The sequence below is a fragment of the Pipistrellus kuhlii genome, unplaced genomic scaffold (genome assembly GCF_014108245.1).
Source record: "Pipistrellus kuhlii isolate mPipKuh1 unplaced genomic scaffold, mPipKuh1.p scaffold_m20_p_11, whole genome shotgun sequence".
Lineage (NCBI taxonomy): Eukaryota > Metazoa > Chordata > Mammalia > Chiroptera > Vespertilionidae > Pipistrellus > Pipistrellus kuhlii.
The window spans coordinates 50104921-50129051 of record NW_023425416.1 but is presented as its reverse complement, the minus strand read 5'-3'; the positions used below and the strand labels follow the sequence as shown (position 1 = coordinate 50129051).

Below are 24131 nucleotides of genomic sequence, written 5' to 3'. Positions count from 1 at the left end.
TCTCTCATCAATGTTTCTGGCTTCTATCTCTCTCTCTTCCTCTCTGTAAAAAAATCAATAAAATATTTTTAAAAACGGTGGCTCTCAAAAGAAATGTCAGTCGTTTTGCTGTTGGTATTTGGCTCTGTGGACTAAAGAGTTTGCCGACCACAAAAGCCCATGGCAGTTCCCGCATCCGGGCTGAATGAGTCCCGAGCTCACCTGGGAGACCCCCGAGCTCCCCTGGACACGAGAGGATCCCACGCCGTCGGCTCCCACGAAGGAGCCGGGCTGCCAGAGGCTCCGTGAGGCAGGACATGCAGAGGATCCCGTCACCTGGCAAAACAGGATTTCCTCGGACACGGTTACTTCCACGGGATCTCACACCAAGCCAGAGGCTCAGGGGAAGCCCTCGAGAAGGCTAACTAGCTGGCCGGCGTTGATGATTCTCCTCATTGATGTTTCTCTCCTTTCCTCTCTGAAATCAATAAGATGTTAAAAAACAAATAAACTGGAAAAAGAGCTGATTTATCCCAACAGGACCCCAAAGAATTTCCAGTGTCCCCGTGGCTCTGTGGTTGAGCATCGATCTTTGAACCAGGAAGCCATTCCGGCCGGGGCACATGGCCGGGTTGCGGGTTCGATCCCCAGGGTGGGGCGTGCAGGAGGCAGCAGATCCATGATTCTCTCTCCTCATTGGTATCTCTCTCTCTCCCTCTCTGAAATCAATAAAGATAAATATATTTTAGGAAAAAAGAGAAAAGGCTAATTAAGCAAAGGAACCCTCTCCCCGTGCCCCCTCAGTGCCACTGGCCATGATCCCAATGACGGGACCCCCGCCCGGCATGTTGGCGGGGCCTCGGGCCTGGGACGTCCCCCGGGACAGCCGGGCCCAGAAAGTGAGACCTTCCCAGCATCCCTTCTCCCATCCTCCTCAAACGTCACCCGTTTCCCTGAGGGAACCACCCTCGGGGGGTGTGCAGGCCCGGCGTGGCCAGGAGCTCCGGCCGGGCGTCACCACGGGACTGGCCAGCCTCTCCCAGGAAGGCGGACCCCGAGCAGAGTGGCGTCAATATTGGGAAAAAGAGCCGGCCGGCGTGGCTCCGGGGTGGAGCACTGACCCACGAACCAGGAGGTCAGGGTTCGATTCCGGGTCGGGCACAGCGATCCCCAGGAGGGCGCGTGCAGCAGGCTGCTGGTGGATGATTCTCTCTCCTCATCCATGTCTTTCTCCTTTCCTCTCTGAAATCAATAAAATGTAAAAAAAACAAACAAGACCGGTTTGGCTCAATGGATAGAGCGTTGGCTTGGGGACTGAAGGGTCCCGGGTTCGATTCCGGTCAAGGGCATGTACCTTGGTTGCGGGCATATCCCCAGTAGGGGGTGTGCAAGAGGCAGCTGATCGATGACTCTCTCTCATTGATGTTTCTAACTCTCTATCTCTCTCCCTTCCTCTCTGTATAAAATCAATGAAATATATTAAAAAAAAAAACACAAACAAAAAACCCCCCCAATAAATTGGAAAAAGAACTGATTTATCCCTCTGTGGCCGGGATCCCTGGGGGCCTGGGCCGAATTCTCACCACGGCGGCTGCTCAGCACTTCCCTGGCTGCCTCCTCCGTGCTCCCATGACCTCACCATGTCCTCCTCCATGCTCCCGGAGTCACCAGGGAGCCGGCCGGCGGCCGTGTGAGCCGCCCGCAGACGCGCTGGTGCGGGCGCCTCTGAGGCCCCTCCTAGGGCATTCTCAGCCCCATCAGGCTCAGCGGACTCGGGCCCGGCTCCTCGGACCCGGCTCCTCGGACCCTGGGGCTGAGAGATGGAAGGACTTTCCAGGCCCAGCGTTAGAGGCCGGGCCCTCTAGCGCTTTCTGCCACTCTTGGGGAGGCGGTGACGGTCTTCCCGGGGGGAGGGGTTGGTGCCCTGAGCCGAGGCAAAATGCTACTTCCTGAGTCCTTCATCAAGGATTGTTTATTGCAAGGCACGGTGCTGGGCACGACGGGGTACACGGAAGAGAGGCCAGCGCCTGCCCCCAAGGAGCTCACAGTCTGGGAGGGAGAGGGACAGGCGTACACACAAGGACGGCTGGGCCACACAAGGAGGGCAGAGACAGCCAGGCACAGTCACAGTTCCCCGGGGCCGGGCTGGCCCACCGAGCGGGCCCTCCCCGGCCTGCAGCTCCCCCGAGGACGTCTCGAAGGACCGACGCGGGTGGGACCCTCGGGACCTGGGGACAGGGGCCTGGGGCGTCTGGGGGAGCGGGGAGCGGGAAGGTTATTGCAGGAAGGGGCGGCCGTGTGACCCAAAGGCACCGAGGTGAGGCCGGAAGCGAGGGAGGGCTGGGGTCGGAGGTTAAAGGTTAGAGGATGGAAAGGGCCCTGGATGCTCATAGTTAGAGCTTATGCTTTTTAACAGGGGGACGGGGAGAGAGCTTTAGACACACATCTCCCGACGTGAGCGATACACTGGGCGCCGCTAACGGAGAGGAAGGGTCGGAGTTGGCCCTTCGGGATGTTTATCTGGGGTTTCGACCCCCTTCACCTGCCCACGGGGCGTGTCTGCGGGGCCGTCCTGTGGGGGCCTCTGGCGATGGGTCCTGCAGGAGACGGGGAGCCCCGCTGTGACCTCAGCTATCCCGCTTCCCTCGGGCAGGCAGGAAGAAGGCTCCCGGAAGACGAGCATCTTTACAAACGACAGAATATTTATTAACAATCGCCTTAGAAAAAGAGTACATTTGCTGCTGGGTCACTGGGAAGTACCATCGACATGGGGGTGGGGACTACCTGGGTGGCTTCTTTTTTTTTTCATTCATTTTATCATTTTGTTGTTTTTTTTTTGTGTGTGTGTGTGTGTGGTGTGTAGTGTGTGGTTTGAAATTTTATTTCGAACAGAGAAGTAACCATATCCAACCAAGGAAGGAACACAGCTCGAAACACGGAACAGTATTTTTTTCCTGTCGCCACCCTAGTTGTCACACAAGTGGGATCCTGACCAGGACTGCCGGAGAAGTAGAGCGAGAAGGCTGAAGAGTCCACGCCCGCTACCCGCCAAGCAGAAAGGGACAGACGGCAGGCAGACCTGAGCTCTCTGAGGGGGACACGCGTTCCGATGCGCTGGCCCACCCGAGTCCGTACAAAACCTCCCGAGAGCACAAACAGGTCTCCACCGGAAGACGGTTGCTATTGCCATGTTCTGATGTGGGATTGTAAGACGTGGGAGGCAGAGTGGAGAAAGCAACCAGGCCACGGGCTGCACACGGGGAGCTCCGGAGAGCTGCCGCCCGGCGCCCCTGCTGCCTCCGGCAGAGCCGCGGGGCGGCCGCCGCGGCTGCTGTGGCTTAAAGACGTGGCTCTGACTGGAAAAGACAGGCGTGTATTCTATGTAGGAGATTCTGGAAAGAGATCGTGAATCTGTGACCAGAGAGTTACCTTCGTTTAAAAAAACGTACATTCAAACAGGTACATGGAGAGATATCGATAGTAAACGCATCTCTTAGCCTCTGAAAGACGGGGCGGGCGACTTGGTAACTTTTGGTCTCGCCCAGTGGTCGGCAAACTCATTCGTCCACAGAGCCAAATACCAACAGGACAACGACTGACATTTCTTTGGAGAGCCACATTTTTTTTTTTTTTTTTTTTTTTTTTTTTTTTACACTTAAACTTCTTCTAACGCCAATTCTTCAACATAGACTCGCCCAGACCGTGGTATTTTGTGGAAGAGCCACACTCCAGGGGCCCAAGAGCCTCGGTTTGCCGACCACGGGTCTAGATTCCTACAGGAGATGCGACTTCAAATGCAACGCCTACGGTAAGGCTGCTACAGAGACGGTGCTACCGGCGGCGAGTGGGAGGGTCTCGGGTCCATGCCAAGTTCAGGGTGAGTATTGCACGTGGGACCTCTCAGGAGGGAGCGCGGGCGTTCAAATCGCAGCCTCTCCTGAAACCATCCTCGAGGAAGCGCGCACAGGGCGAGGGCCACCCTGTACATGTATGTCAGAGGCCCCAGGCGGCCTGCCTGCACGGAGGGGCTGACCACGTGGCCCGCAGCTGCCTGGAGCCACTCACCCGCCTCCGGCCGCTGGCCACGCCGTCCTGGTCCATCGATCGGCCATTTGCCATCGATCGATCGGCCAAGGTGGGCTCCACACTCTGTCTTTCAAAGGAAGCGTTTTCAAACAATAGCTGCGCGAGTGTGACGCCCACCGCCTTTTATAGCCGAGGGGGGAAAAAGTAATATCTACATCTCATGTTAACTTTAAAAAATTCTATAAAACACTAAATATATAATAAAAAATATGCATATAAGGACATATGTAAACTGCTTTGGTAACATCGCATTACGGATGTCTTCAGTGCACTGCGGGGTCCCCGGGGGAGCCGCGGACAGAGCGAGGCTCGCTTTGTGGAAGTCCGGTGTGGAACGCCGCTCCCAGAGAAGCGAAGGACATGTTTTCTCTCCAGTAATAAGATGCACTCGCACAACAAGGGTGCTTAGTACTGGGTGTCTTAGTACTGGGTGACGACACGCTCACGGCGGCTGAGGTCACGGACGGCGAGTCCTGCGGGGGCAGTCGTCATAAGCTGGACCTGGCCGTGAGCGAGAGCATGAGCGTGCTGAGCGCCGACAGCGTGCAGGCGTTGGAGGTGGAGGGCCCTGCGCCCCCGCCCCGGGCGTAGGCGTCTGCGGAGAGAGGACGTGGTCACTGAACGGCACCGTCCGGACTGCCACGGGGAGCGGGGCCACGGGGAGCGAGGCCACGGGGAGCGGGGCCACGGGGAGCGGGGCCACGGGAAGTGAGGCCACGGGGAGCGGGGCCACGGGAAGTGAGGCCACAGGGAGCGGGGCCACGGGGAGCGGGGGCCACGGGAGGTGAGGCCACGGGAGGTGAGGTCACGGGAAGGAGGGGCACGTGGCTCAGGGCACCAGAGAACCTCTGATTCTACTGCAAAGGACCCGGCCTGGTGACTACCATCAGCTCTGTGACTGTCCAGCTATGAACCTGGGGCCGGCTCTGGGACATTTCTGGACCTCCATTTAAGTTTGTAAAGTAGAGGCTGCCTGCCTCAGAGAGGAGAGGAAACTTCGCAGTCCCAGCACTATGCCTGATCGTTAGGGCATGCCAGGCATGCAGCCAAACAAACATCTCTGCTTCTTTCTTTTCTTTTCTTTTTTTTCTTTCTTTTATTTATTTATTTATTTTAATATTTTTATTGATTTCAAAGGGGAAAGGAGAGGGAGAGAGAGAGCTAGAAACATCAGTGATGAGAGAGAATCATTGACTGGCCACTTCCTGCACACTCCACACTGAGGGGATTGGGGGGGTGGAGCCTGCAACACATGCGAGTGCCCTGACAAGGAATTGAACAGTGACCTCCTGGTTCATAGGTCAACACTCAACCACTGAGCCACACTGTCCGGGTGCTGTTTTCCTTTGAACACTGCCTTCCTGCTGGCACACAGCACTCTGAGAATTTTTACAGAAAAGTTCCCAGGAGCCCCCGGGAGAGCTATTACACATCTAACAGGCGCAGACACGGGCCCGGGACGTAAGGTAACTAACTGGTCTGAGATCAAGGTCAGGCTCAATGTTTGAACACCGACCTCTGAACCAGGAGGTCACAGTTCCGTTCCCGGTCAGGTGCATGCCTGGGTTTTAGGCTCGATGCCCAGTGTGGGATGTGCAGTTGTTCATATGGAAAATAATATCATAGTTAATAAATAATAATTCAAGAATAAATTGTGACAATAGCTAAGATCTGGAAACAGCCAAGGGCCCATCAGTAGATGAACGGATAAAAAAGCCGTGGGACATTTGCACTACGGAACACTATGAAGCTGTGAAAAAAGGATCCTCACTCTATGGGGGTGAGGAGGGACCAGGAGAAGATTATGCTGACTGAGATACGCCAAACTAAGAAAGACAAGTATCACGTGATCTCACTTCTTTGTGGGATCGAATGAACAAAATGAACTGAGCAACAAAGTAAGACCTGAAGCAGGAGGCATGGGACAGGCTGACACACCGCCATGTGGGGGTGCGGAGACGAGAAGAGATAAACCACAGAAGTTACGGGCAATGGGGTCCTGAAGACCTGGGGGGGAGGGGCTTGGAGGAAGGGGTGAAGAGGGGATGGGAGACATCTGTAATACGATCAACAATTAAACATTAAAAATGAGGGGGGAGAAGAACAGACTGTGTGGGCAAACCCACGTGTGCACGCCCTGCATTTTCACACTCTTCCTCACTCTTTGCACACAAAGCGACCTTACTCTGTACAGACTCGTGTGTTTACGTTCGTATGTTACACGCACATATCAGCGTGAACTGTGCCAGGTTCCGTATTTCCGCCAGACCCGGCCCCACACTGCGCCCCTGGGACATGCGGCTCCGGGAACCCTCTGCTGGTTCTTCCGACCGAGTCCGGCTTCTAACTGTCCTGGGTGGGGAACGTCCGGCACGTGGGCCACATAAGCCCCAGGAACTCACGTGGTCTGGCCCTGCCAAGGCATGCGGGGTGAGTGAATTACATGTCTGACCGAACAGAGCAGGCTCATTTTCGTGCAGGTAGTTTTGTATGGCCCTCGAATGATGTCATAAATATGCAAATGGCTCTCGGCCACCCTGGCCTGAGCTAAGCTCTGGGGCTACTGCTGATGCAACCTGACGGGGCCCTGTGTGACCAACCGGTGTAGGCAGCTTTACTCTGATTTGCTGATTGGCTGTGGATTAAATCCATCAAAACGAGCCGTGTCCTTTGCATGAAGCTGCCTGAGGCCAGCAGACCTCAGCGGTCAGGCGGGTGCTTCTGCCACCTGTCTTCCTTCGGGGCTGCTCCCGCTGAGGCCCCACCTCCCTGTGCAGGTCTGGGGAGCAGGCAGGCAGGTGGGGGGGGGGCAGGTGGGGGGCAGGCAGGTGGGGGCAGGCAGGTGGGGGGGGCAGGTGGGGGGCAGGCAGGTGGGGGCAGGCAGGTGGGGGGGGCAGGTGGGGGGCAGGCAGGGGGGGGCAGGCAGGTGGGGAGAGGCAGGTGGGGGGGCAGGTGGGGGCAGGCAGGGGGGGCAGGCAGGTGGGAAGAGGCAGGTGGGGGGCAGGCAGGTGGGAAGAGGCAGGTGGGGGGCAGGCAGGTGGGGAGAGGCAGGTGGGGGGCAGGCAGGTGGGGGCAGGCAGGTGGGGGCAGGCAGGTGGGGGCAGGCAGGTGGGGAGAGCAGGTGGGGGGCAGGCAGGCGGGGGGCAAGCAGGCGGGGGCAGGCAGGTGGGGGGCAGGCAGGTGGGAGGCAGGCAGGTGGGGGCAGGCAGGTGGGGAGAGGCAGGTGGGGGGCAGGCAGGTGGGGAGAGGCAGGCGGGGGGCAGGCAGGTGGGGGGCAGACAGGTGGGGGGCAGGCAGGCGGGGGGCAGGCAGGTGGGGAGAGCAGGTGGGGGGCAGGCAGGCGGGGGGCAGGCAGGTGGGGGGCAGGCAGGTGGGAGGCAGGCAAGTGGGGGCAGGCAGGTGGGGAGAGGCAGGTGGGGGGCAGGCAGGTGGGGGGCAGGCAGGGGGGGGCAGGCAGGTGGGGAGAGGCAGGTGGGGGGCAGGCAGGTGGGGGGCAGGCAGGTGGGGGCAGGCAGGCCTGGGGAGAGGCAGGTGGGGAGAGGCAGGTGGGAGAGGCAGGTGGGGGCAGGCAGGTGGGGGGCAGGCAGGTGGGAGAGGCAGGTGGGGGGCAGGCAGGTGGGGGGCAGGCAGGGGGGGCAGGCAGGTGGGGGCAGGCAGGCCTGGGGAGAGCAGGTGGGAAGAGGGGCATGCGTGCTCACTTGTCATCTTCGGGATGCGGATCTGCTGGCTGGCGCTGCCGTCCCCGCCGTCGCTGACGGGCTTGATCTCTATGATGTAATCTTCGTCCAGAGGCAAGGAGAGCTCCACTGACGTCTGGTTTGTCTCGATGACAGACGTGCGGCTCTGCCGGCTCCAGCGGTACAGGACCTGCCGAGCAGAAGGACCGGCGTCGCCCGCTGCCTCACCGGGCTGCCGGCCACGGGGAGCACCGTGACGTCTGGGACTCCTGGAGGCGCATTGCAGACGGCCCCCTGCCGCTGCCCTGACTGTGGGGAGAGTTTACAGGAGGCCGTGGTGTGTGTGAGTGTGTGTGTGTGTGTGTGTGTGTGTGAGAGTGTGTCTCTCTGTGTGTGTGTGTGTGTGTGTGTGTGTGTATGTGTCTGTCTGTGTGAGTGTGTGTCTGTGTGTTTGAGTGTGTGTGTGTATATCTGTGTCTGTGTGTGTCTGTGTGTGTGTATATGTGTTTCTCTCTGTGTGTATGTGTCTCTCTGTGTGTATGTGCCTCTGTGTGTGTATGTGTCTGTATGTCTGTGTGTATGTGTCTCTGTGTATGTGTCTCTCTGTGTATGTGTGCATGTATGTATGTGTGTCTCTCTCTCTGTGTATGTGTGTGTGTTTGTATGTGTCTCTCTGTGTGTATGTGCCTCTGTGTGTGTGTCTGTGTGTCTGTGTGTGTATGTGTCTCTCTGTGTGTATGTGTCTCCGTGTGTATGTGTGTGTCTTTCTGTGTGTGTGTGTGTATGTGTCTCTGTGTGTGTGTGTGTGTATGTGTCTCTCTCTCTGTGTGTATATGTGTCTGTGTGTGTCTGTGTGTGTATGTGTCTGTGTGTGTGTGTAACAGATGAGCATAAGTGCATGTGCCTACAGAGCCTAGGCCGTCTCTGTTCACAAAGAGCCAGGATCCTGTGTGAGAGCGCAGGGCGGGGCAAACATGGGTTTGTGGTGGTGGGCACAGGACACACAGTCCGTTCTGTGTCGCTATGTATTAGTGGTGTGCTGTTTGTCTGTGCACACAGGGAGAGGCAGGCAGAGGGCGGGCGCCCAGGCAGGTGCGAGTGGACCGAGGGGCCGGAGGGAGCAGGCGTGGGGCTGTGCTCGGCAGAGGGTGACGCAGGGGCGGGCATGGCGTGATTGGCACCAGGAATTCCTGGGACACAGGGCAGCACCGGAACGGGGTCTCTGAAAGGCCAGGCCACACCCCCTTTCCTCCATGGGGCCCCTTTCCGAGCTGCAGAGAAAAGAGGGGCGTCGGGGCAGTCCCGGTCCCGGTCCCGCCGGAAGTGCCTGGGGCTTGCAGCCGCCCCTGGTGAGTCTGGCTCTCCCCCGCCCTCCGGGGTGCGTGTGAGTCTGGGCAGGCGGCTCATGCGAGGAGGCAGCGGCAGGGACGACCGGGCACCCAGCTCTCCTGGAAGCCCGCCCCGCCGGGCGCTGCCTGCTCGGCCCGGTTGCCACGGCCTGTTTACCAAACTCAGACCAAAGCACAGGGGCAGAGATTTCTAGCGTCCGGGAGAGCATGTCAGGGATGTGGTCAGGGACATGCCCCCTCCCCCCCCCCCCGCCCCCGCCCCGGTGCCTCATGGGACAAGCCCACCCCCACGCACCACCCACCTTGTAGCCTCTCACGTCGGACTCGTTCTCCAGCGCCTTCACCTGGTCCCAGTTCAGCACGATCTTGGAGTCGGAGGAATTCCACACCACGTTCCCGGGGGCCTGGCTGGGCGCTGGGAAGAGATGAAGGGAGATGCGGTCAGACTGTTCGGTCCCTGTGGATGCTGAGGGTTCGAGAGCAGAGGCATCTAAAGGGCTGTTGCACTATAACATGTGTCTTCAAGTTCCCCCAAACCCGAGGAGACACAGCAACACGAATGGAAAAAGATGCAGGTGGGCCCTGGCCGGTGTTGCCCAGTGGATAGAGCATGGGCCTGGGGACTGAAGGGTCCCGGGTTCCATTCCAGTCCAGAGCACGTGCCAGGATTGCGGGCTTGATCCCCAGTAGGGGGCGTGCAGGAGGCAGCTAATCCACGATTCTCTCTCATCATTGATGTTTCTATCTCTCTCCCTCTCTGAAATCAATAAAAAAAAAAATAATAAAGGAGCCGAAACCAGTTTGGCTCATTGAAGAGAGGGATCGAACCTGGGACCTTAGAGCATTGGCCTGGAGACTGAAAGGTCCCGGGTTCGATTCCGGTCAAGGGCATGTATCTAGGTTGCAGGCATGTCCCCAGTAAGAGGTGTGCAGGAGGCAGCTGACCGATGATTCTCTCTCGTCGATGTTTCTAACTCTCTATCCCTCTCCTTTCCTCTCTGTAAAAAAATTCAATAAAATATATTAAAAAAAAACAAAAACAAAGGAGATGGCTAAGAAGGCTATAAAAAGGAAAAAGAAAAGAGATCCACGAAGAGCTCAAAGCAGCGGCCTTCCCCGCGCGGAGGGAAGCACGCCTCTCGCCCTCCGAGTGCTGCCCCGTGCCCGGTGGGCCCCTCACATGCTAGGGGGCCCGGCCCTCGCGGTGAGGCGGTCGGCGTGCGGACGGTCGCTGGGGGCGGGGAGGGGCGTGGACGTGGGGGGCCTGCGAGGCCCGGCTCTGAGCTCACGGGGCTTCCTGGTGGTCACGTTGACGGTGGCGCTGGGGGGGCCGGTCCCGGCCGTGTTGTAGGCCTTGACCGCGAGGTGGTACAGCGCGCTGCCCTGCAGGTTGGTGATCCTCGCGGACGTCTGGTTTCCCGACGTGCGGACCTTCCTGGCGTCCTCTTCCTTGTCCTCGTGCCGCCAGTACTTAACCTGAGCGAACGGGAGGGAGACCATGTGTGTCACCGCGGGGGGAAGTTCCCGTCGCCGTCGGGCTCTGTGTAGTCAGAGGGCGGTTCATCATGTCCGGTGATGAGCTCCTCCACAAGAACATGTCTAGCTGAAACCGGTTTGGCTCAGTGGATAGAGCGTCGGCCTGCGGACTGAAGGGTCCCGGGTTCGATTCTGGTCAAGGGCATGTACCTTGGTTGCTGGCTCATCCCAGTGGGGGGGTGTGCAAGAGGCAGCTGGTCGATGATGCTCTCTCACCGATGTTTCTAACTCTCTCTTCCTCTCTCTTCCTCTCTGTAGAAAGTCACATTCTTTATTTAAAAAAGAATATGTCTATTGTAGCCTCACCCAAGGATGTATGTATTGACTTAGCGGGGGTGGGGAATGTCCGGTCCGTGGGCCGTATGAGGCCCTCGAGACCATTGGGCCTGACCCTGCCCAGGCGTCGGCGGTGAGTTAATGAAATGTCTGGCCACACAGAGCGCGCTGAGTTTTCTGTTGGTGATTCTGTAGGGCCCACGAATGAGGCTATAAATGTCCAAATGGCCCTTGGCAGGAAAAAGGCCCCCCGTGTCTGAAGAGAGAGGAAGAGGGGGAGGGGGGAGAGACAGGGGGACATCCATGCGGGAGAGAAACAGCCTGCACCTGCCCCACCTGGGCTTTGAGCCCGCAGCCTTTCGGTGTATGGGACCGAGCCTCCCGAATGGGGTGCCAGGCACTGTGCTTTGTAACACAGGCTCTCACGGCGGAGCGGGTTTTCCGGAAGGACCCACAGCAGTGCTCCCGGCACCGAGGGCTCTGAGCCTGGGGACTCCCCGTGGCAGGACGGGCCCCCCCTTTTGCTCCCAAGCTGGCGGTGAGATGGCGAATGGGAACAACCACGCCTTCTCCCTTTCCCTCTCCCTTGGCTTTGAGCCCCAGGGACATCGCAAGTCCCAGCTCCTCTCTCGGAGCATAGCTGCCCGGCCTGCGTGGGTCAGAGACAGCCTCCGAGTGCTCCCGGGAGCGCCCCCCACCCCCTCGGATGCTCCGTGAGAAGCCAGGCCCGGGACGAAGCCTCTGCGTGGGAGCGGGCTTCGGGGGCTCGCTGGAGGGGGGTCTCTCTCCCAGACCCGAGCCCCCATCCCTGCTGACCTCGTAGCCCTGTATCCGGCCCCGGTTCCTCTCCTGGGGGGAGGCCCAGACCACCTCCACGTCAGTGGCGGACAGGCTCCGGGCGGAGATGCTGGCGGGCGGCCGTGTGGGCTCTGCGATGAGACGGGAAGAGGATTCACCATGGGGACCGGCTTCCTGACATGGCAGGACCGGGTGCCAGGAAGCCATGGCTGCAGAGCCCGGAGCGGGCGGGACCCACACCCTCCTCCTGGAGCCCAGAGTGACAGGGGGTGGGGGTGGGGGTGGCGGGGGGTGGGGGTGGGGAGAGAAGGTCCTGCACAGCCAGCCCGCTTTTCACATCACTGTCCTCGGATCAGGACAGGCCTCTGAAGGGCCGTGCCCCAGGGGTTGGGTGTCCCTCCTAGCCCCCCGGCATGAAGACCGCCCCATCCGGCCGTGAGGCCTTACCTTCCTCTGCCGAGTACACCACGGTGATGGGGCTGAAGGGGCCCTCCCCCTTGTTGTTGTAGACGCCCACCCGGACCTCGAAGGGGGAGAAGGGGCGCACGCTCTCGTTCCGGAACACGTATCTGCAGGCGTCGGCCGAGGCCAGCACGGTGAGCATCCAGATGACCGTGCCGTACGGCCGGAAGGCCACCACGTAGCCGAAGCCCCGGCCGTTCTGCAGCTCCTCGGGCACCGTCTGGGGGGCGGGGGGAAGGAGGGGAGAGGGCGCGTCAGGAAGAGACTCCGGAGGCACAGGGATCCCATCTGGATGCTGAAGTTTCTGCTGCCCCCGCCCAGCCCTCCTATCTGCGTCCCAACCCCCTGACTGACTTTGGGCTCCGTCAGGAGTCTGAGGCCGAGGCCTGCGGCCAGCCTGCCTGAGGGGTCCGTGAGGACGGAGCAGGTGGAAAAATACTCATCAAGAATCTGCAGCGCAGCCAAAACCGGTGCGGCTCAGTGGATAGAGCGTCAGCCTGTGGACTGAAAGGTCCCAGGTTTGATTCCGGTCATGGGCATGTACCTTGGTTGTGGGCACATCCCCAGTGGGGGGTGTGCAGGAGGCAGCTGATCGATGATTCTCTCTCATCGATGTTTCTAGCTCTCTATCCCTCTCTTTCTATCTGTGAAAAAATCAATAAAATATATTAAAAAAAAAAAAAAAAAAAAAAAAAAAAGAATCTGCAGTGCAGCCCGGCCCGCATGGCTCAGGGGCTGAGCATTGACCTATGAACCAGGAGGTCACGGTTCGATTCCCGCTCAGGGCACAGGCCCGGGTTGCAGGCTCCATCCAGTGTGGGGCATGAAGGAGGCAGCCGATCAGTGCTTCTCTGTCATCACGGATGTTTCTGTCTCTCTCTCCCTTCCTCTCCAAAATCAAGAAAAAATAAATTAAAATATGTAACGCACAGCTGATGAGGGAGGTTTGCACACAATGGGTTTCAGCCGTGAAAACCCTTCCTTCCCTGGGACTGAGGAGAGAACAGCGGCCCAGCCACCGCGCGCCCCTCCGTGCGGCTCGCTCACCTCCCAGGTAATAACCAGCTCGGACTTGCTGCCTCCACCGCCGCTGACGTTGGCTGGGGTGACCTCGGGGACTGCAGGGGACAAGACACAGGTCACCTCAGGGGGCGAAGGGCAGACGAGGGCCAGGGAGCTGCCTGGCCAGGGGACTCCCTGCCAACAGGCACCGGAGGCCACGCCTGTCTCTGAGGTCAGCGGCCTGTGCCAGGGGCCGGAGCATCCCCCGGAGGAGGCGAAACACACCCGGGAAGCTGCTGCTCGGCGCCTGCTTCCCATCAGGCAGGTGTGTGACGGGCCCCCCGGCCGGCCCCTCTGGGCTCCGCTGGACGGGGAAGGACTGAGGGCCGGTTCAGGCGCGGGTGGCGTTCATTAACCTTGGGGCGGTGCACGCGGTGGCGGTGGTGGGGGGATAGAGGGCGCATGCATGGGTCTGCAGAGGGCTGCTCGGAGCCCGGCCAGGCGAGGGTGAGGGTGGGGCTGGGGCGGAGGCACCCCCTGGCTCTCGTGCTCCGCCTCTTTGAGCCCCGTTTTCTCTGTGAAGGAGGGAGGGGACACGGTGCGAGTGCCCTCCTTGGGACGCGGGGAGGGGAGGCCGGGATTAGCTTGTCACCCACAGGCAGGGAGAGACGCGGACAGGCTGTGAGGGTGTCTGGCTGGGGTGTAGCCGGTGACTGGGACTTGTTTATGGCAATGACATCCATTGAATGGACTTGGTCCAAGTGTGGGGTCCGAGTTCCCCTTTATTTAGGGTTTCTGCTATCCCTTCAACAAGTGGGGGGGGTTTCATCTCAGCGGGGACCCCCATAGACCAGGCCAGGAAGTTAAGGGACAAGTGACCCAGATGAAGTCACGTCCCTCCCTCCCTGTGGTCACGGAAGCTGCAGACATGAGGTGTGTGTGTGTGTGTGTGTGTGGGTGTGGGGGGGAGGGCATCGGGGGAAGAGGCAGGTGAAACTGCCAACTGGGCCCTGGGAGTCACGAGACCCAGCCCTGGGTGGCTTATGGCCCAAGGGAATGGGCCTGGGCTTCTGTGAACAGCTCCCTCGTTGCCACGGGTGATTTCTGAGTTGAGTCATTTACAACGTGAGATGCGCCTTAAAAAGACAGCTCCTGGCCCAGCCGGCGTGGCTCAGTGGCTGAGCATGGGCCTATGAACCAGGAGGTCAGGGTTCGATTCCCCGTCAGGGCACACGCCTGGGTTGTGGGCTCCATCCCCCGTGTGAGGCATGTGAGCCAATCAGCGACTCTCTCTCATCGTGGATGTTTCTCTCTCTCTCCTGAAGTAAATAAAAATATATTTTAAAAAAGAAGACAGCTCCTGGCAGGCGGGGCTGGGTGACAGGCGGGCCGATGAGAAAGAGCTGGCCTTGAGGGGCTCAGCACAGCGTACCCCCCTGGGGGGGCGGGTGAGGGGGGCTGAGCTCCTGGTTGAAGCCGCTGGGGCAGCTGGGGCAGGGATGCTGGCCGAGGTCCTGACGCGGGGGAGGGTGTGCTCAGGGGCTCCGGGGCTGGTGCTGGGGAGCGGGGCCTGAGGGGCCGCGGTGTCGGGGTCACTCACGGGCCTCCTCCGTCCTCCGCTTCTCCGAGGGGGCGCTGGGCTCCCCGATCCCGATGGCGTTGGCGGCCACCGTGCGGAACTCATATTCCACCCACGGGTTCAGACCCACCACGGTCGCCGTGAACGTCCTCCCGTCGATGACATCGGGCACTGGAAGACAGCAGGGGGCACCCATGCTGGGCAGGAGGCACCCCTTCCTCCCCCACCGAATGGTGCTCAGGGCTGTGAGGGTCTGAGGGCGCTGTGGGGGGGGGGGGGCTGAGGGCACTGGATAGGGATCTGAGGGAGCTGTGGGGGGTCTGAGGGCACTGTGGGGGGTCTGAGGGTACTGTGGGGGGTCTCAGTGCACTGTGGGGGGCCTGAGAGCACTGGGGGGGGGTCTGAGGGCACCGTGGGGGGTCTGAGGCCTTGTTTTCCTCACCACACAATAAGGCTAATAACAGCATCTATCCCAGCACACTGAGAGAACCCATGAGGAGCCACTACAGAGCATGTGGCATGTACTAAGTTCTCAGCAAATCCCCGTTGTGTTGAATGCACCATCCTCAGCACACCCCCCCCCCCACCTCTCCCGCCTCCTCTCTGCATCACGTTTCTGCAGCACTTCCTGTCGGAAACCAATGTCACAACCCTCTCCTCTGCCTGTAAACAGCTCCTGCCACGCCCACCGTGGAGAGAACAGAGGCTGGGAGGGCTGCTGGCCAGCGGCCGGGCCACCGTTCAGTGCTAACGCCGCTCCCAGCTCCCTTCCTGAGCCGCCTGGGGCTCAGGACCGCCATGCAAGGCACACACAGAATCCCACTTCGAAGCTGGAGGAGTGACGTGAAAGCCAAGGGGGCTGTGAAAGTCACATGACTCCTCCGAACTGCAGGAACCTGGGCACAGGCTCCGTCATTCCTCCTGCCAGCATCCAGGCCCCACAGCCGGCCTCGGGCGAGGGGGGTGGGTGGCTTGCTCCCATTAACTACTGGCTTGTCCCTCTCCGTCCACCCCCCACAATGAAGCTGAAATGAAATAACACACAGGTCAACCTGGAGGTCCTGACAGGTCAGCGAGGGCACGACCAACTCACGCGTTTTTAATATAACCACACCGCAGGGGCTCCGGTTTGATTCCAGGTCAAGGGTCAAGGCCATGTACCTGGGATGCAGGTTCCATCCCCAACCCCGGTCAGGGCTCAAGCGTCTCTCTCACATCAATGTTTCTCTCCCTCTCTGTCTCTCCCCCCCCTCCCTCCCACTCTCTCTAAAAAGCAATGAAAGAAATACCCTCGGGTGAGGATTCAAAAAGAAGAAAGAAACAACATTAAGTAAAGGATAGCACAGCTCGCTGAGACCTGGGGAACACGGCCACAGCTGTCATCGAGCCGTGTCTGCGCGCCCCCGGCCTCTGCTGCAGGTGATTCCCGGGGACGCCGAGCGCCGGGCGGCCTGGGGGACCCCGCCCGGCCCGGCCCGGCCCGGCCCGGCGGTACCTGTGCTGACGGCCTGCCAGCCCACGGAGAACGGCGTCCGGGCCTGCACGACGTACAGGGTGACGGGGCTGTGGTTGTCGGGCCCGGGGCGCCAGGAGAGCTGGGCGGTGGTGTCGGTGATCTCGTCGATGGTCACGGCCTCGGGGGGTCCCGGGGGACCTGCCGGAGAGGGAGGCCCTCAGAAGTGCCCAGTGTGTCCACACATCCGAGAAAGGGGTCGCGTGACAGGGCGGGGCCTGGCGCGTCCACCGTTCATCCCCCTGCCCCGCGTCCGTTCCTTACGGAGCACCACCAGGCGCCCCGGGGCGTTCCTCGGGGCCAAAACCAGACCCGAAGGAGACACGGCTGCCCCCTCCGGGGCTCACAGTACAACAGGGAAGACTCATGGGGCCTCAGCGTTGCCCGCCCCCGCCCACCTGCCCCTAAGCAAGAGCAAACACACGCCTGTGCGTGTGCGCGCAGCTGGGAAGGCCCCAGTGCTGCTCTCAGGCTGGGCTTTGCCAGAGCACTGTCAGCTGGGGCTGCAGTCCCTGTCCCTGCAGCCTGTCCCTGTCCCTGCAGCCTGTCCCTGTCCCTGCCGCCTGGGGCCAGTCCCTGCCGCCTGGGGCCCTGTCCCTGCAGCCTGGGGCCTGTCCCTGCAGCCTGTCCCTGTCCCTGCAGCCTGTCCCTGTCCCTGCCGCCTGTCCCTGTCCCTGCAGCCTGTCCCTGTCTCTGCAGCCTGTCCCTGTCCCTGCAGACTGTCCCTGTCCCTGCCGCCTGTCCCTGTCCCTGCAGCCTGGGCCCTGTCCCTGCAGCCTGTCCCTGTCCCTGCAGCCTGTCCCTGTCCCTGCCGCCTGTCCCTGTCCCTGCAGCCTGTCCCTGTCCCTGCAGCCTGTCCCTGTCCCTGCAGCCTGTCCCTGCAGCCTGGGGCCTGTCCCTGCAGCCTGGCCCTGTCCCTGCAGCCTGTCCCTGCAGCCTGTCCCTGTCCCTGCAGCCTGTCCCTGTCCCTGCAGCCTGTCCCTGTCCCTGCAGCCTGTTCCCTGCAGCCTGTCCCTGTCCCTGCAGCCTGGGCCCTGTCCCTGCAGCCTGGGGCCTGTCCCTGCCGCCTGGGCCCTGTCCCTGCAGCCTGTCCCTGTCCCTGCAGCCTGTCCCTGCAGCCTGGGGCCTGTCCCTGCAGCCTGTCCCTGTCCCTGCAGCCTGGGCCCTGTCCCTGCAGCCTGTCCCTGTCCCTGCAGCCTGGGGCCTGTCCCTGCAGCCTGGGCCCTGTCCCTGCAGCCTGGGCCCTGTCCCTGCAGCCTGGGGCCTGTCCCTGCAGCCTGTCCCTGTCCCTGCAGCCTGGGCCCTGTCCCTGCAGCCTGTCCCTGTCCCTGCAGCCTGTCCCTGCAGCCTGGGGCCTGTCCCTGCAGCCTGTCCCTGTCCCTGCCGCCTGGGCCCTGTCCCTGCAGCCTGTCCCTGTCCCTGCAGCCTGGGCCCTGTCCCTGCAGCCTGTCCCTGTCCCTGCAGCCTGGGGCCTGTCCCTGCCGCCTGGGGCCTGTCCCTGCAGCCTGTCCCTGTCCCTGCAGCCTGGGCCCTGTCCCTGCCGCCTGGGCCCTGTCCCTGCAGCCTGTCCCTGTCCCTGCAGCCTGTCCCTGCAGCCTGTCCCTGTCCCTGCAGCCTGTCCCTGTCCCTGCAGCCTGTCCCTGCAGCCTGGGGCCTGTCCCTGCAGCCTGTCCCTGTCCCTGCAGCCTGGGCCCTGTCCCTGCAGCCTGTCCCTGTCCCTGCAGCCTGTCCCTGTCCCTGCAGCCTGGGCCCTGTCCCTGCAGCCTGGGGCCTGTCCCTGCAGCCTGTCCCTGTCCCTGCAGCCTGGGGCCTGTCCCTGCAGCCTGTCCGTGTCCCTGCAGCCTGTCCCTGCAGCCTGTCCCTGCAGCCTGTCCCTGTCCCTGCCGCCTGGGGCCTGTCCCTGCAGCCTGTCCCTGTCCCTGCAGCCTGGGCCCTGTCCCTGCAGCCTGTCCCTGTCCCTGCAGCCTGGGCCCTGTCCCTGCAGCCTGGGCCCTGTCCCTGCAGCCTGGGCCCTGTCCCTGCAGCCTGGGGCCTGTCCCTGCAGCCTGTCCCTGTCCCTGCAGCCTGGGGCCTGTCCCTGCAGCCTGTCCCTGTCCCTGCAGCCTGTCCCTGCAGCCTGGGGCCTGTCCCTGCAGCCTGTCCCTGTCCCTGCCGCCTGGGCCCTGTCCCTGCAGCCTGTCCCTGTCCCTGCAGCCTGGGCCCTGTCCCTGCAGCCTGTCCCTGTCCCTGCAGCCTGGGGCCTGTCCCTGCCGCCTGGGGCCTGTCCCTGCAGCCTGTCCCTGTCCCTGCAGCCTGGGCCCTGTCCCTGCTGCCTGGGCCCTGTCCCTGCAGCCTGTCCCTGTCCCTGCAGCCTGTCCCTGCAGCCTGTCCCTGTCCCTGCAGCCTGTCCCTGTCCCTGCAGCCTGTCCCTGCAGCCTGGGGCCTGTCCCTGCAGCCTGTCCCTGTCCCTGCAGCCTGGGCCCTGTCCCTGCAGCCTGTCCCTGTCCCTGCAGCCTGTCCCTGTCCCTGCAGCCTGGGCCCTGTCCCTGCAGCCTGGGGCCTGTCCCTGCAGCCTGTCCCTGTCCCTGCAGCCTGGGGCCTGTCCCTGCAGCCTGTCCGTGTCCCTGCAGCCTGTCCCTGCAGCCTGTCCCTGCAGCCTGTCCCTGTCCCTGCCGCCTGGGGCCTGTCCCTGCAGCCTGTCCCTGTCCCTGCAGCCTGGGCCCTGTCCCTGCAGCCCCGGGCTCCGCCTGTGCAGCGAACTCCCTGCTCCCCTCTCTGATGGACACTGGGTCTGCCCGTGTGTATAAATCACGGACACAGCCAGGACCGGTTTGGCTCAATGGATAGAGCCTCGGCTTGGGGACTGAAGGGTCCCGGGTTCGATTCCGGTCAAGGGCATGTACATGGGTTGCGGGCATGTCCCCGGTGGGGGGTGTGCAAGAGGCAGCCGATCGATGACTCTCTCTCATCGATGTTTCTAACTCTCTATCTCTCTCTCTTCCTCTCTGTAAAAAATCAATAAAATATATTAAAAAAAAAAAATCACGGACACAGAGGGAGGGGCTGGGAATCTGGGCGCTGGAGTGACTGGTTTTCCACGGTGACATGTCAGCCTGTCCGTCCAATGCCGCCTCCACAGAACCCCGGCCACCTTTGTCCCTGGGGCCTTATGAACCAGATAAAGCCCAGGCGACGGCAGGGTCTTTTCCTCGCCGGCCTTCGCATCTTGACCTCCCCCTCCCCCTCCCCCTCCCCCTCCCCAACGAGGCTCCTTCGACGCCTTCACGATCAGAGCCCGGGAGGCAGACAGAGTCCCCCAAACCCCTGGAGCACAGAGCCACAGGCTGGACCTGAGCCCGCAGGCAGGCAGGCTGAGGCTGAGAAGGAAGCGCAGGGTGGCGTGACCTTGGCCGCTGGAGATAAGACAGGACCTTCAGGCTCTTTGAGTCACAAACCCCCCACCCCACCCCTTCCCATCGCCCCACGTAGCTACGGGGTTATGTAACGCTGGCCAGCTTTGTTGTGGGGAAGTGGGGCCGTTCTTTCAAAACCACGCCATGAGCCAACGCGGGTCCTCGGAACAGCGAGTTCCTGTGGTCAGGGCTCGTCACGTTCGCCGCTGCTGGCCCCACAGAGGGGACGCTGCGTGATGCCCGCGGCCCTGGGCCCTCCCCTGGGCCCTCCCGGGAGGGATCGCCGTCGGTGGTGACAGAGTAACTCAGGTGATGCCTGTCGGACCTAGGGTGTCCGAGCCGGACTCACAGCCCGATGGGGTCACACCAAACCCTCCCGGGGGCGGGGCGGGGGCGCCTGGGCCGCCCCCGGGACCCGCAGGAGGCCCGGCCCGGCGGAGCAGACGGAGCGGGGGGGGGGCTGCGGCCTAGAGGGGCGCGCTCCCCCGGTGGCCCCGGGAACTGATTAGACCGGCTTTCCTTTCAGGCTGCGTTGGCGAATTTCTCCTGACGCTTAATGTTATTTTCTGTGAAATGAAGTATACAATATCATTTAAGGACTTCAAGTCTCGCCGATTTAAATTTTTATTAGTGTAATTTATTGGCTTTTAAACTGCTGATGTGAACATTACCCTAATTAAATAGAGGATAAATTCTCAGCCACCGAATTCTTTTGTCCCCAGGGGGAGAGCAGGCAGGCCGGCGTGGGTGATGTTCAAGTGGAAATAAACACGTTCCCGTGAGTGATGCTGAGGCTGGCTACGCCCCCGGCCGGAAGTGTTTTTCCCTCATCGCCCCTCATCGGCGCCATCACTGAGCGGGTTTGAAAGGCCGTTGAAAGGGGAACCAAAGCGGACAGTTAACTTCTCTTGACAGTTTGAGTTGGTAAATCCCTCTCATCCCCCTGACGTCTGGCCTGGAGAGAGAGAAGCTTGCTGTGGCTCAGGAATCCGGGGCTGCGTGCCGAGGCTCACGGCCTGCACACCTCACAGCCCCGGTCCCACTCCCTGCAGCCCCAGTGCTGCTGGCCCAGGAGGCCTCCCCCGAGCCCCCAGGCAAGGCCCAGGTAGAAGAGATGCTGGTGGGATCTCCGTTTGATGCTCTGAAAGGCTTCCCTCTGCCTGGGCTAGAAAACCACCTGGCACGCTGGTGCGAACACCAGTTCAGGAAGATTTTACGTTGAATTTAAACGTATTTTTTTTTAATATGTATATATTTTTTATTGATTTTTTACAGAGAGAAAGAGAGAGGGAATAGAGAGTTAGAAACATCGATGAGAGAGACTCATCGGTCAGCTGCCTCTTGCACACCCCCTACTGGGGATGTGCCCACAACTGAGGTACACGCCCTTGACCGGAATGGAACCCGGGACCTTTTAGTCTGCAGGCTGACGCTCTATCCACTGAGCCAAACATATTTCTTAAAGGTCCATGCACTTGTTCCCTTACAGAATGGTTGGTGGGGCTTGGCATGGAGTCCGTCAGTGTGGCTCAGCAGGGGGATGTGAGGGAATTACCAACTTGAACTGCCAAGAGAAGTTAACTGACCCAGCGGCTGCGGTCAGGCCACGGAATCCCCACCACTGTGCTTGCACATGAACTCCCAGCTAAATGACAACCCTGGCGTCAGCAGGTGCGCCCGGGCCACAACTGCTCACCGCACTGAGGGAGGAAACCGGGGGAGCTGGGGACAGGTCACACGGCCACTCCGCCAGCCCTGGCCTCAGACACGAAGCGGGGTTGGCTCCGATGAAACGTAAGAAAGCACAGTGCGAGCCCCCGTAAGCCGCCAGCTTTCTTCCCTCTGAAGTCATCCTGGGTCCCCCTGGCGGCGGCGGCCACGCCCAGGAGTGACCTTTGACACCAAGTGGCCATTGGCTCATCTCCTGTGAGATACAGATGAGCAGAACCTGGGGAGACTGCCCGCCCCTCGCTCCCTGTGTCGCTTCTGACTTTCATTGTGAACCGCAAGAGGCTGTAGAAGTCTGTGCCGGAGAAGATGCCACAGAACTATTTTAAAAGGCTGGAAGCCAGCCCCGCTCCCCCACCATACCTCTGACGATGAGGTCGGCGGCCGCGGACAGCTGGTCCACGCTGGTCTGGACCGTGCAGACGTATTTCCCAGCATGCTTCAGCTGGATGTTCCGGATCATCAAATCCCCAGCTGAATCCTGCTGATAAAGGAGTGGCCACAATTAGTCCTTAATGAGTTCTAAATACCGTTATCACAGAGGACACTGCGGCCAGCGGGCTTACTTCCCCCTGGCGGACGGGCACATGAGGGATGCCAGCTGCAGCCGACTGAAAACGGGGTGGCGGTCCGGCTTGTGCGGACACACGGGGGACCGGACTGCAGGGGTCTGGCTTCTGTGAGCCTCACTTGCCACCGGGGTTCGAAGCACGTGGGTTATGGAGAATGGGAGGAAGAATGCTCAGGCCCATCCACTCCGGCTGGGGCACAGCTCATTGGAAGTGACAAATGGGCCGCAAATTTGGGGGCTTCTATAGTTAATCTCGGCGACATCGATCACGGTGGCTTTGAAGGTAATTAAAAGCATACAATTTGGTACTTGACTTCTGTTTTAAAAAGTGCACGGAAGAGCCCAGCCGGTGTGGCTCAGTGGCTGAGCCTCAACCTATGAACCAGGAGGTTAGGGTTCGATTCCCAGTCAGGGGGGGGATGCCCGGGTTGAGGGCTTGATCCCCAGTGTGGGGCGTGCAGGAGGCAGCCAATCCATGATTCTCTCTCATCACTGATGTTTCTCTCTCTCCCTCTCCCTTCCTCTCTGAAATCAATAAGAACATATTAAGGGAAATAAAAGAAAAAGACTCACTTTGCGTTTCTTTTCCAGGGAGGGTCCTGTGGACAGTGTGGCCTCAACACTTACCCCTCCGACCCGCTCGAAGTGGTCCCCGTCCCGGTCGAAGTCTATCCGGTGGCCGTTGAACGACCAGGTGAACACAATGTCCAGCGAGTGGTCCTGTCTCACTTGGCAGGTGAGGACGATGCTTTCCCCCACGGTGACGTCCATGCTGGCGGGGGGCGCCGTCACCCTGGTGGGGTCTGCAGAGTGAAGGCAAGGGAGAGGACACAGGCTGGGGCGCGGGCAGGAACACGCTGATTCCGGAGCCTCATGCTATCGTTTCTCAGGCTGTGACCCCAACCCATCAAGTACCAAACTGTATGCTTTTAATTACCTTCAAAGCCACCGTGATCGATGTCGTTGGGGTCAGGAGGTCATAAAAAAAATAATTTTATTAACTTCAAGGAGGAACGGAGAGGGAGAGAGAGAGAAACATCAATGATGAGAGAGAATCATGGGTCAGCTGCCTCCTGCACGCCCCACACTGGGGATCGAGCCTGCAGCCCAGGCCTGTGCCCTGGCTGTGACTCAAACCATGACCTCCTGGTTCATAGATTGATGCTCCACCACTGAGCCACGCTGATCGGGCTGGATATTTTTCATTCTTAGTGAGGAAAGGAGTGGAGAGCAAATCACCTTAGGATGATTCTAAGCAAAAGTCTAGGAATCCCTCCCTTTTGACAGAACATGTCCCGGATCATTTTTGAATTTAAAATTTTCCTCACCCATCAATGAATAATTCCTAGCTACAATTATACTAGGCACACCAGTTAATAATGGCTGATTTTGTCATCAAAGAAAACACGATAATTTCAAGAGAAACATTAAAAGTGCTTTATTCAAAGTGATGTCCATCGCTAGCTACACATTTCCCCATCTTTCAGGTAATTGATGGATACCGTCCCAATCGAACTTTTCTTGTTTTGAAGCAGACCATTCAGAGACCCAATTTTCCACTTCTTCGTACATGAAAGTGCTCAGAAAGTGCTTGCGCCATTGATCAGAACAAGCGGTCATCTGAAGGAGCAAGGTCTGGTGAATATGGAGGGTGGGTTCATACTTCCCAGCAAGATCTTTTAACGTGTCTTTAACTGGTTTTGAAGTGTGTGATGATGCATCATCATGAAGCAAAATTATTTTGCCGTGTCTTCTGGCCCATTCTGGTCGTTTCACAATAAAGTGTGGTTCCAATTGATTATTTGTTGTCCATAGTGATCAGTATTAATGGTTTCACCTGGTTGTAGAAGCTCATAATACATCACACCTTCCTGATCCCACCAAACGCGAGCATTGTGTTCCTTCTGAAGCGATTTGGTCTTGGCCTGGATCAACCCATGACTTTGTGTGTCTGGGATTCTCAAAATAAATCCACTTTTCATCGCCAGTCACAATTCGATGCAAAAAAGACTTTCTTTCGTGCCGTTGAAGCAACATTTTACTGACGACTTTTCGATTTTCCATTTGTCTTTTGTTCAATTGATGTGGCACCCATTTTCCTTCCTTTAAATCTTTCCCATTGCTTGTAAACGATCAGAAATTGTTTGCTGAGCAACGTTTAATCTTTCTGCAAGTTGTTTTTG

The 24131-nt window shown here is 59.9% G+C and overlaps 1 protein-coding gene across 2 annotated transcripts in view; it reads right to left on the bottom strand.

Annotated features, from left to right (window-relative positions):
* Positions 1-4149: 4149 nt before the first annotated feature.
* Positions 4150-24131, bottom strand: part of CNTN4 (contactin 4) — a 233005-nt gene continuing 213023 nt past the window's right edge. Inside the window, exons 13-23 of one of the 2 annotated variants that reach the window (XM_036432117.2) lie at positions 22576-22751; positions 21741-21858; positions 16240-16398; positions 14766-14915; positions 13211-13281; positions 12149-12383; positions 11720-11832; positions 10381-10567; positions 9394-9506; positions 7764-7932; positions 4150-4660 (exon numbers count right to left, since the gene is read on the bottom strand). In XM_036432117.2, the coding sequence (XP_036288010.1) occupies positions 4554-4660; positions 7764-7932; positions 9394-9506; positions 10381-10567; positions 11720-11832; positions 12149-12383; positions 13211-13281; positions 14766-14915; positions 16240-16398; positions 21741-21858; positions 22576-22751 (1598 nt within the window). In that variant the 3' untranslated portion in view covers positions 4150-4553. Of the gene's footprint in view, positions 4661-7763; positions 7933-9393; positions 9507-10380; positions 10568-11719; positions 11833-12148; positions 12384-13210; positions 13282-14765; positions 14916-16239; positions 16399-21740; positions 21862-22575; positions 22752-24131 lie in introns of both variants that reach the window. The other variant, XM_045579510.1, reaches the window with a different exon arrangement.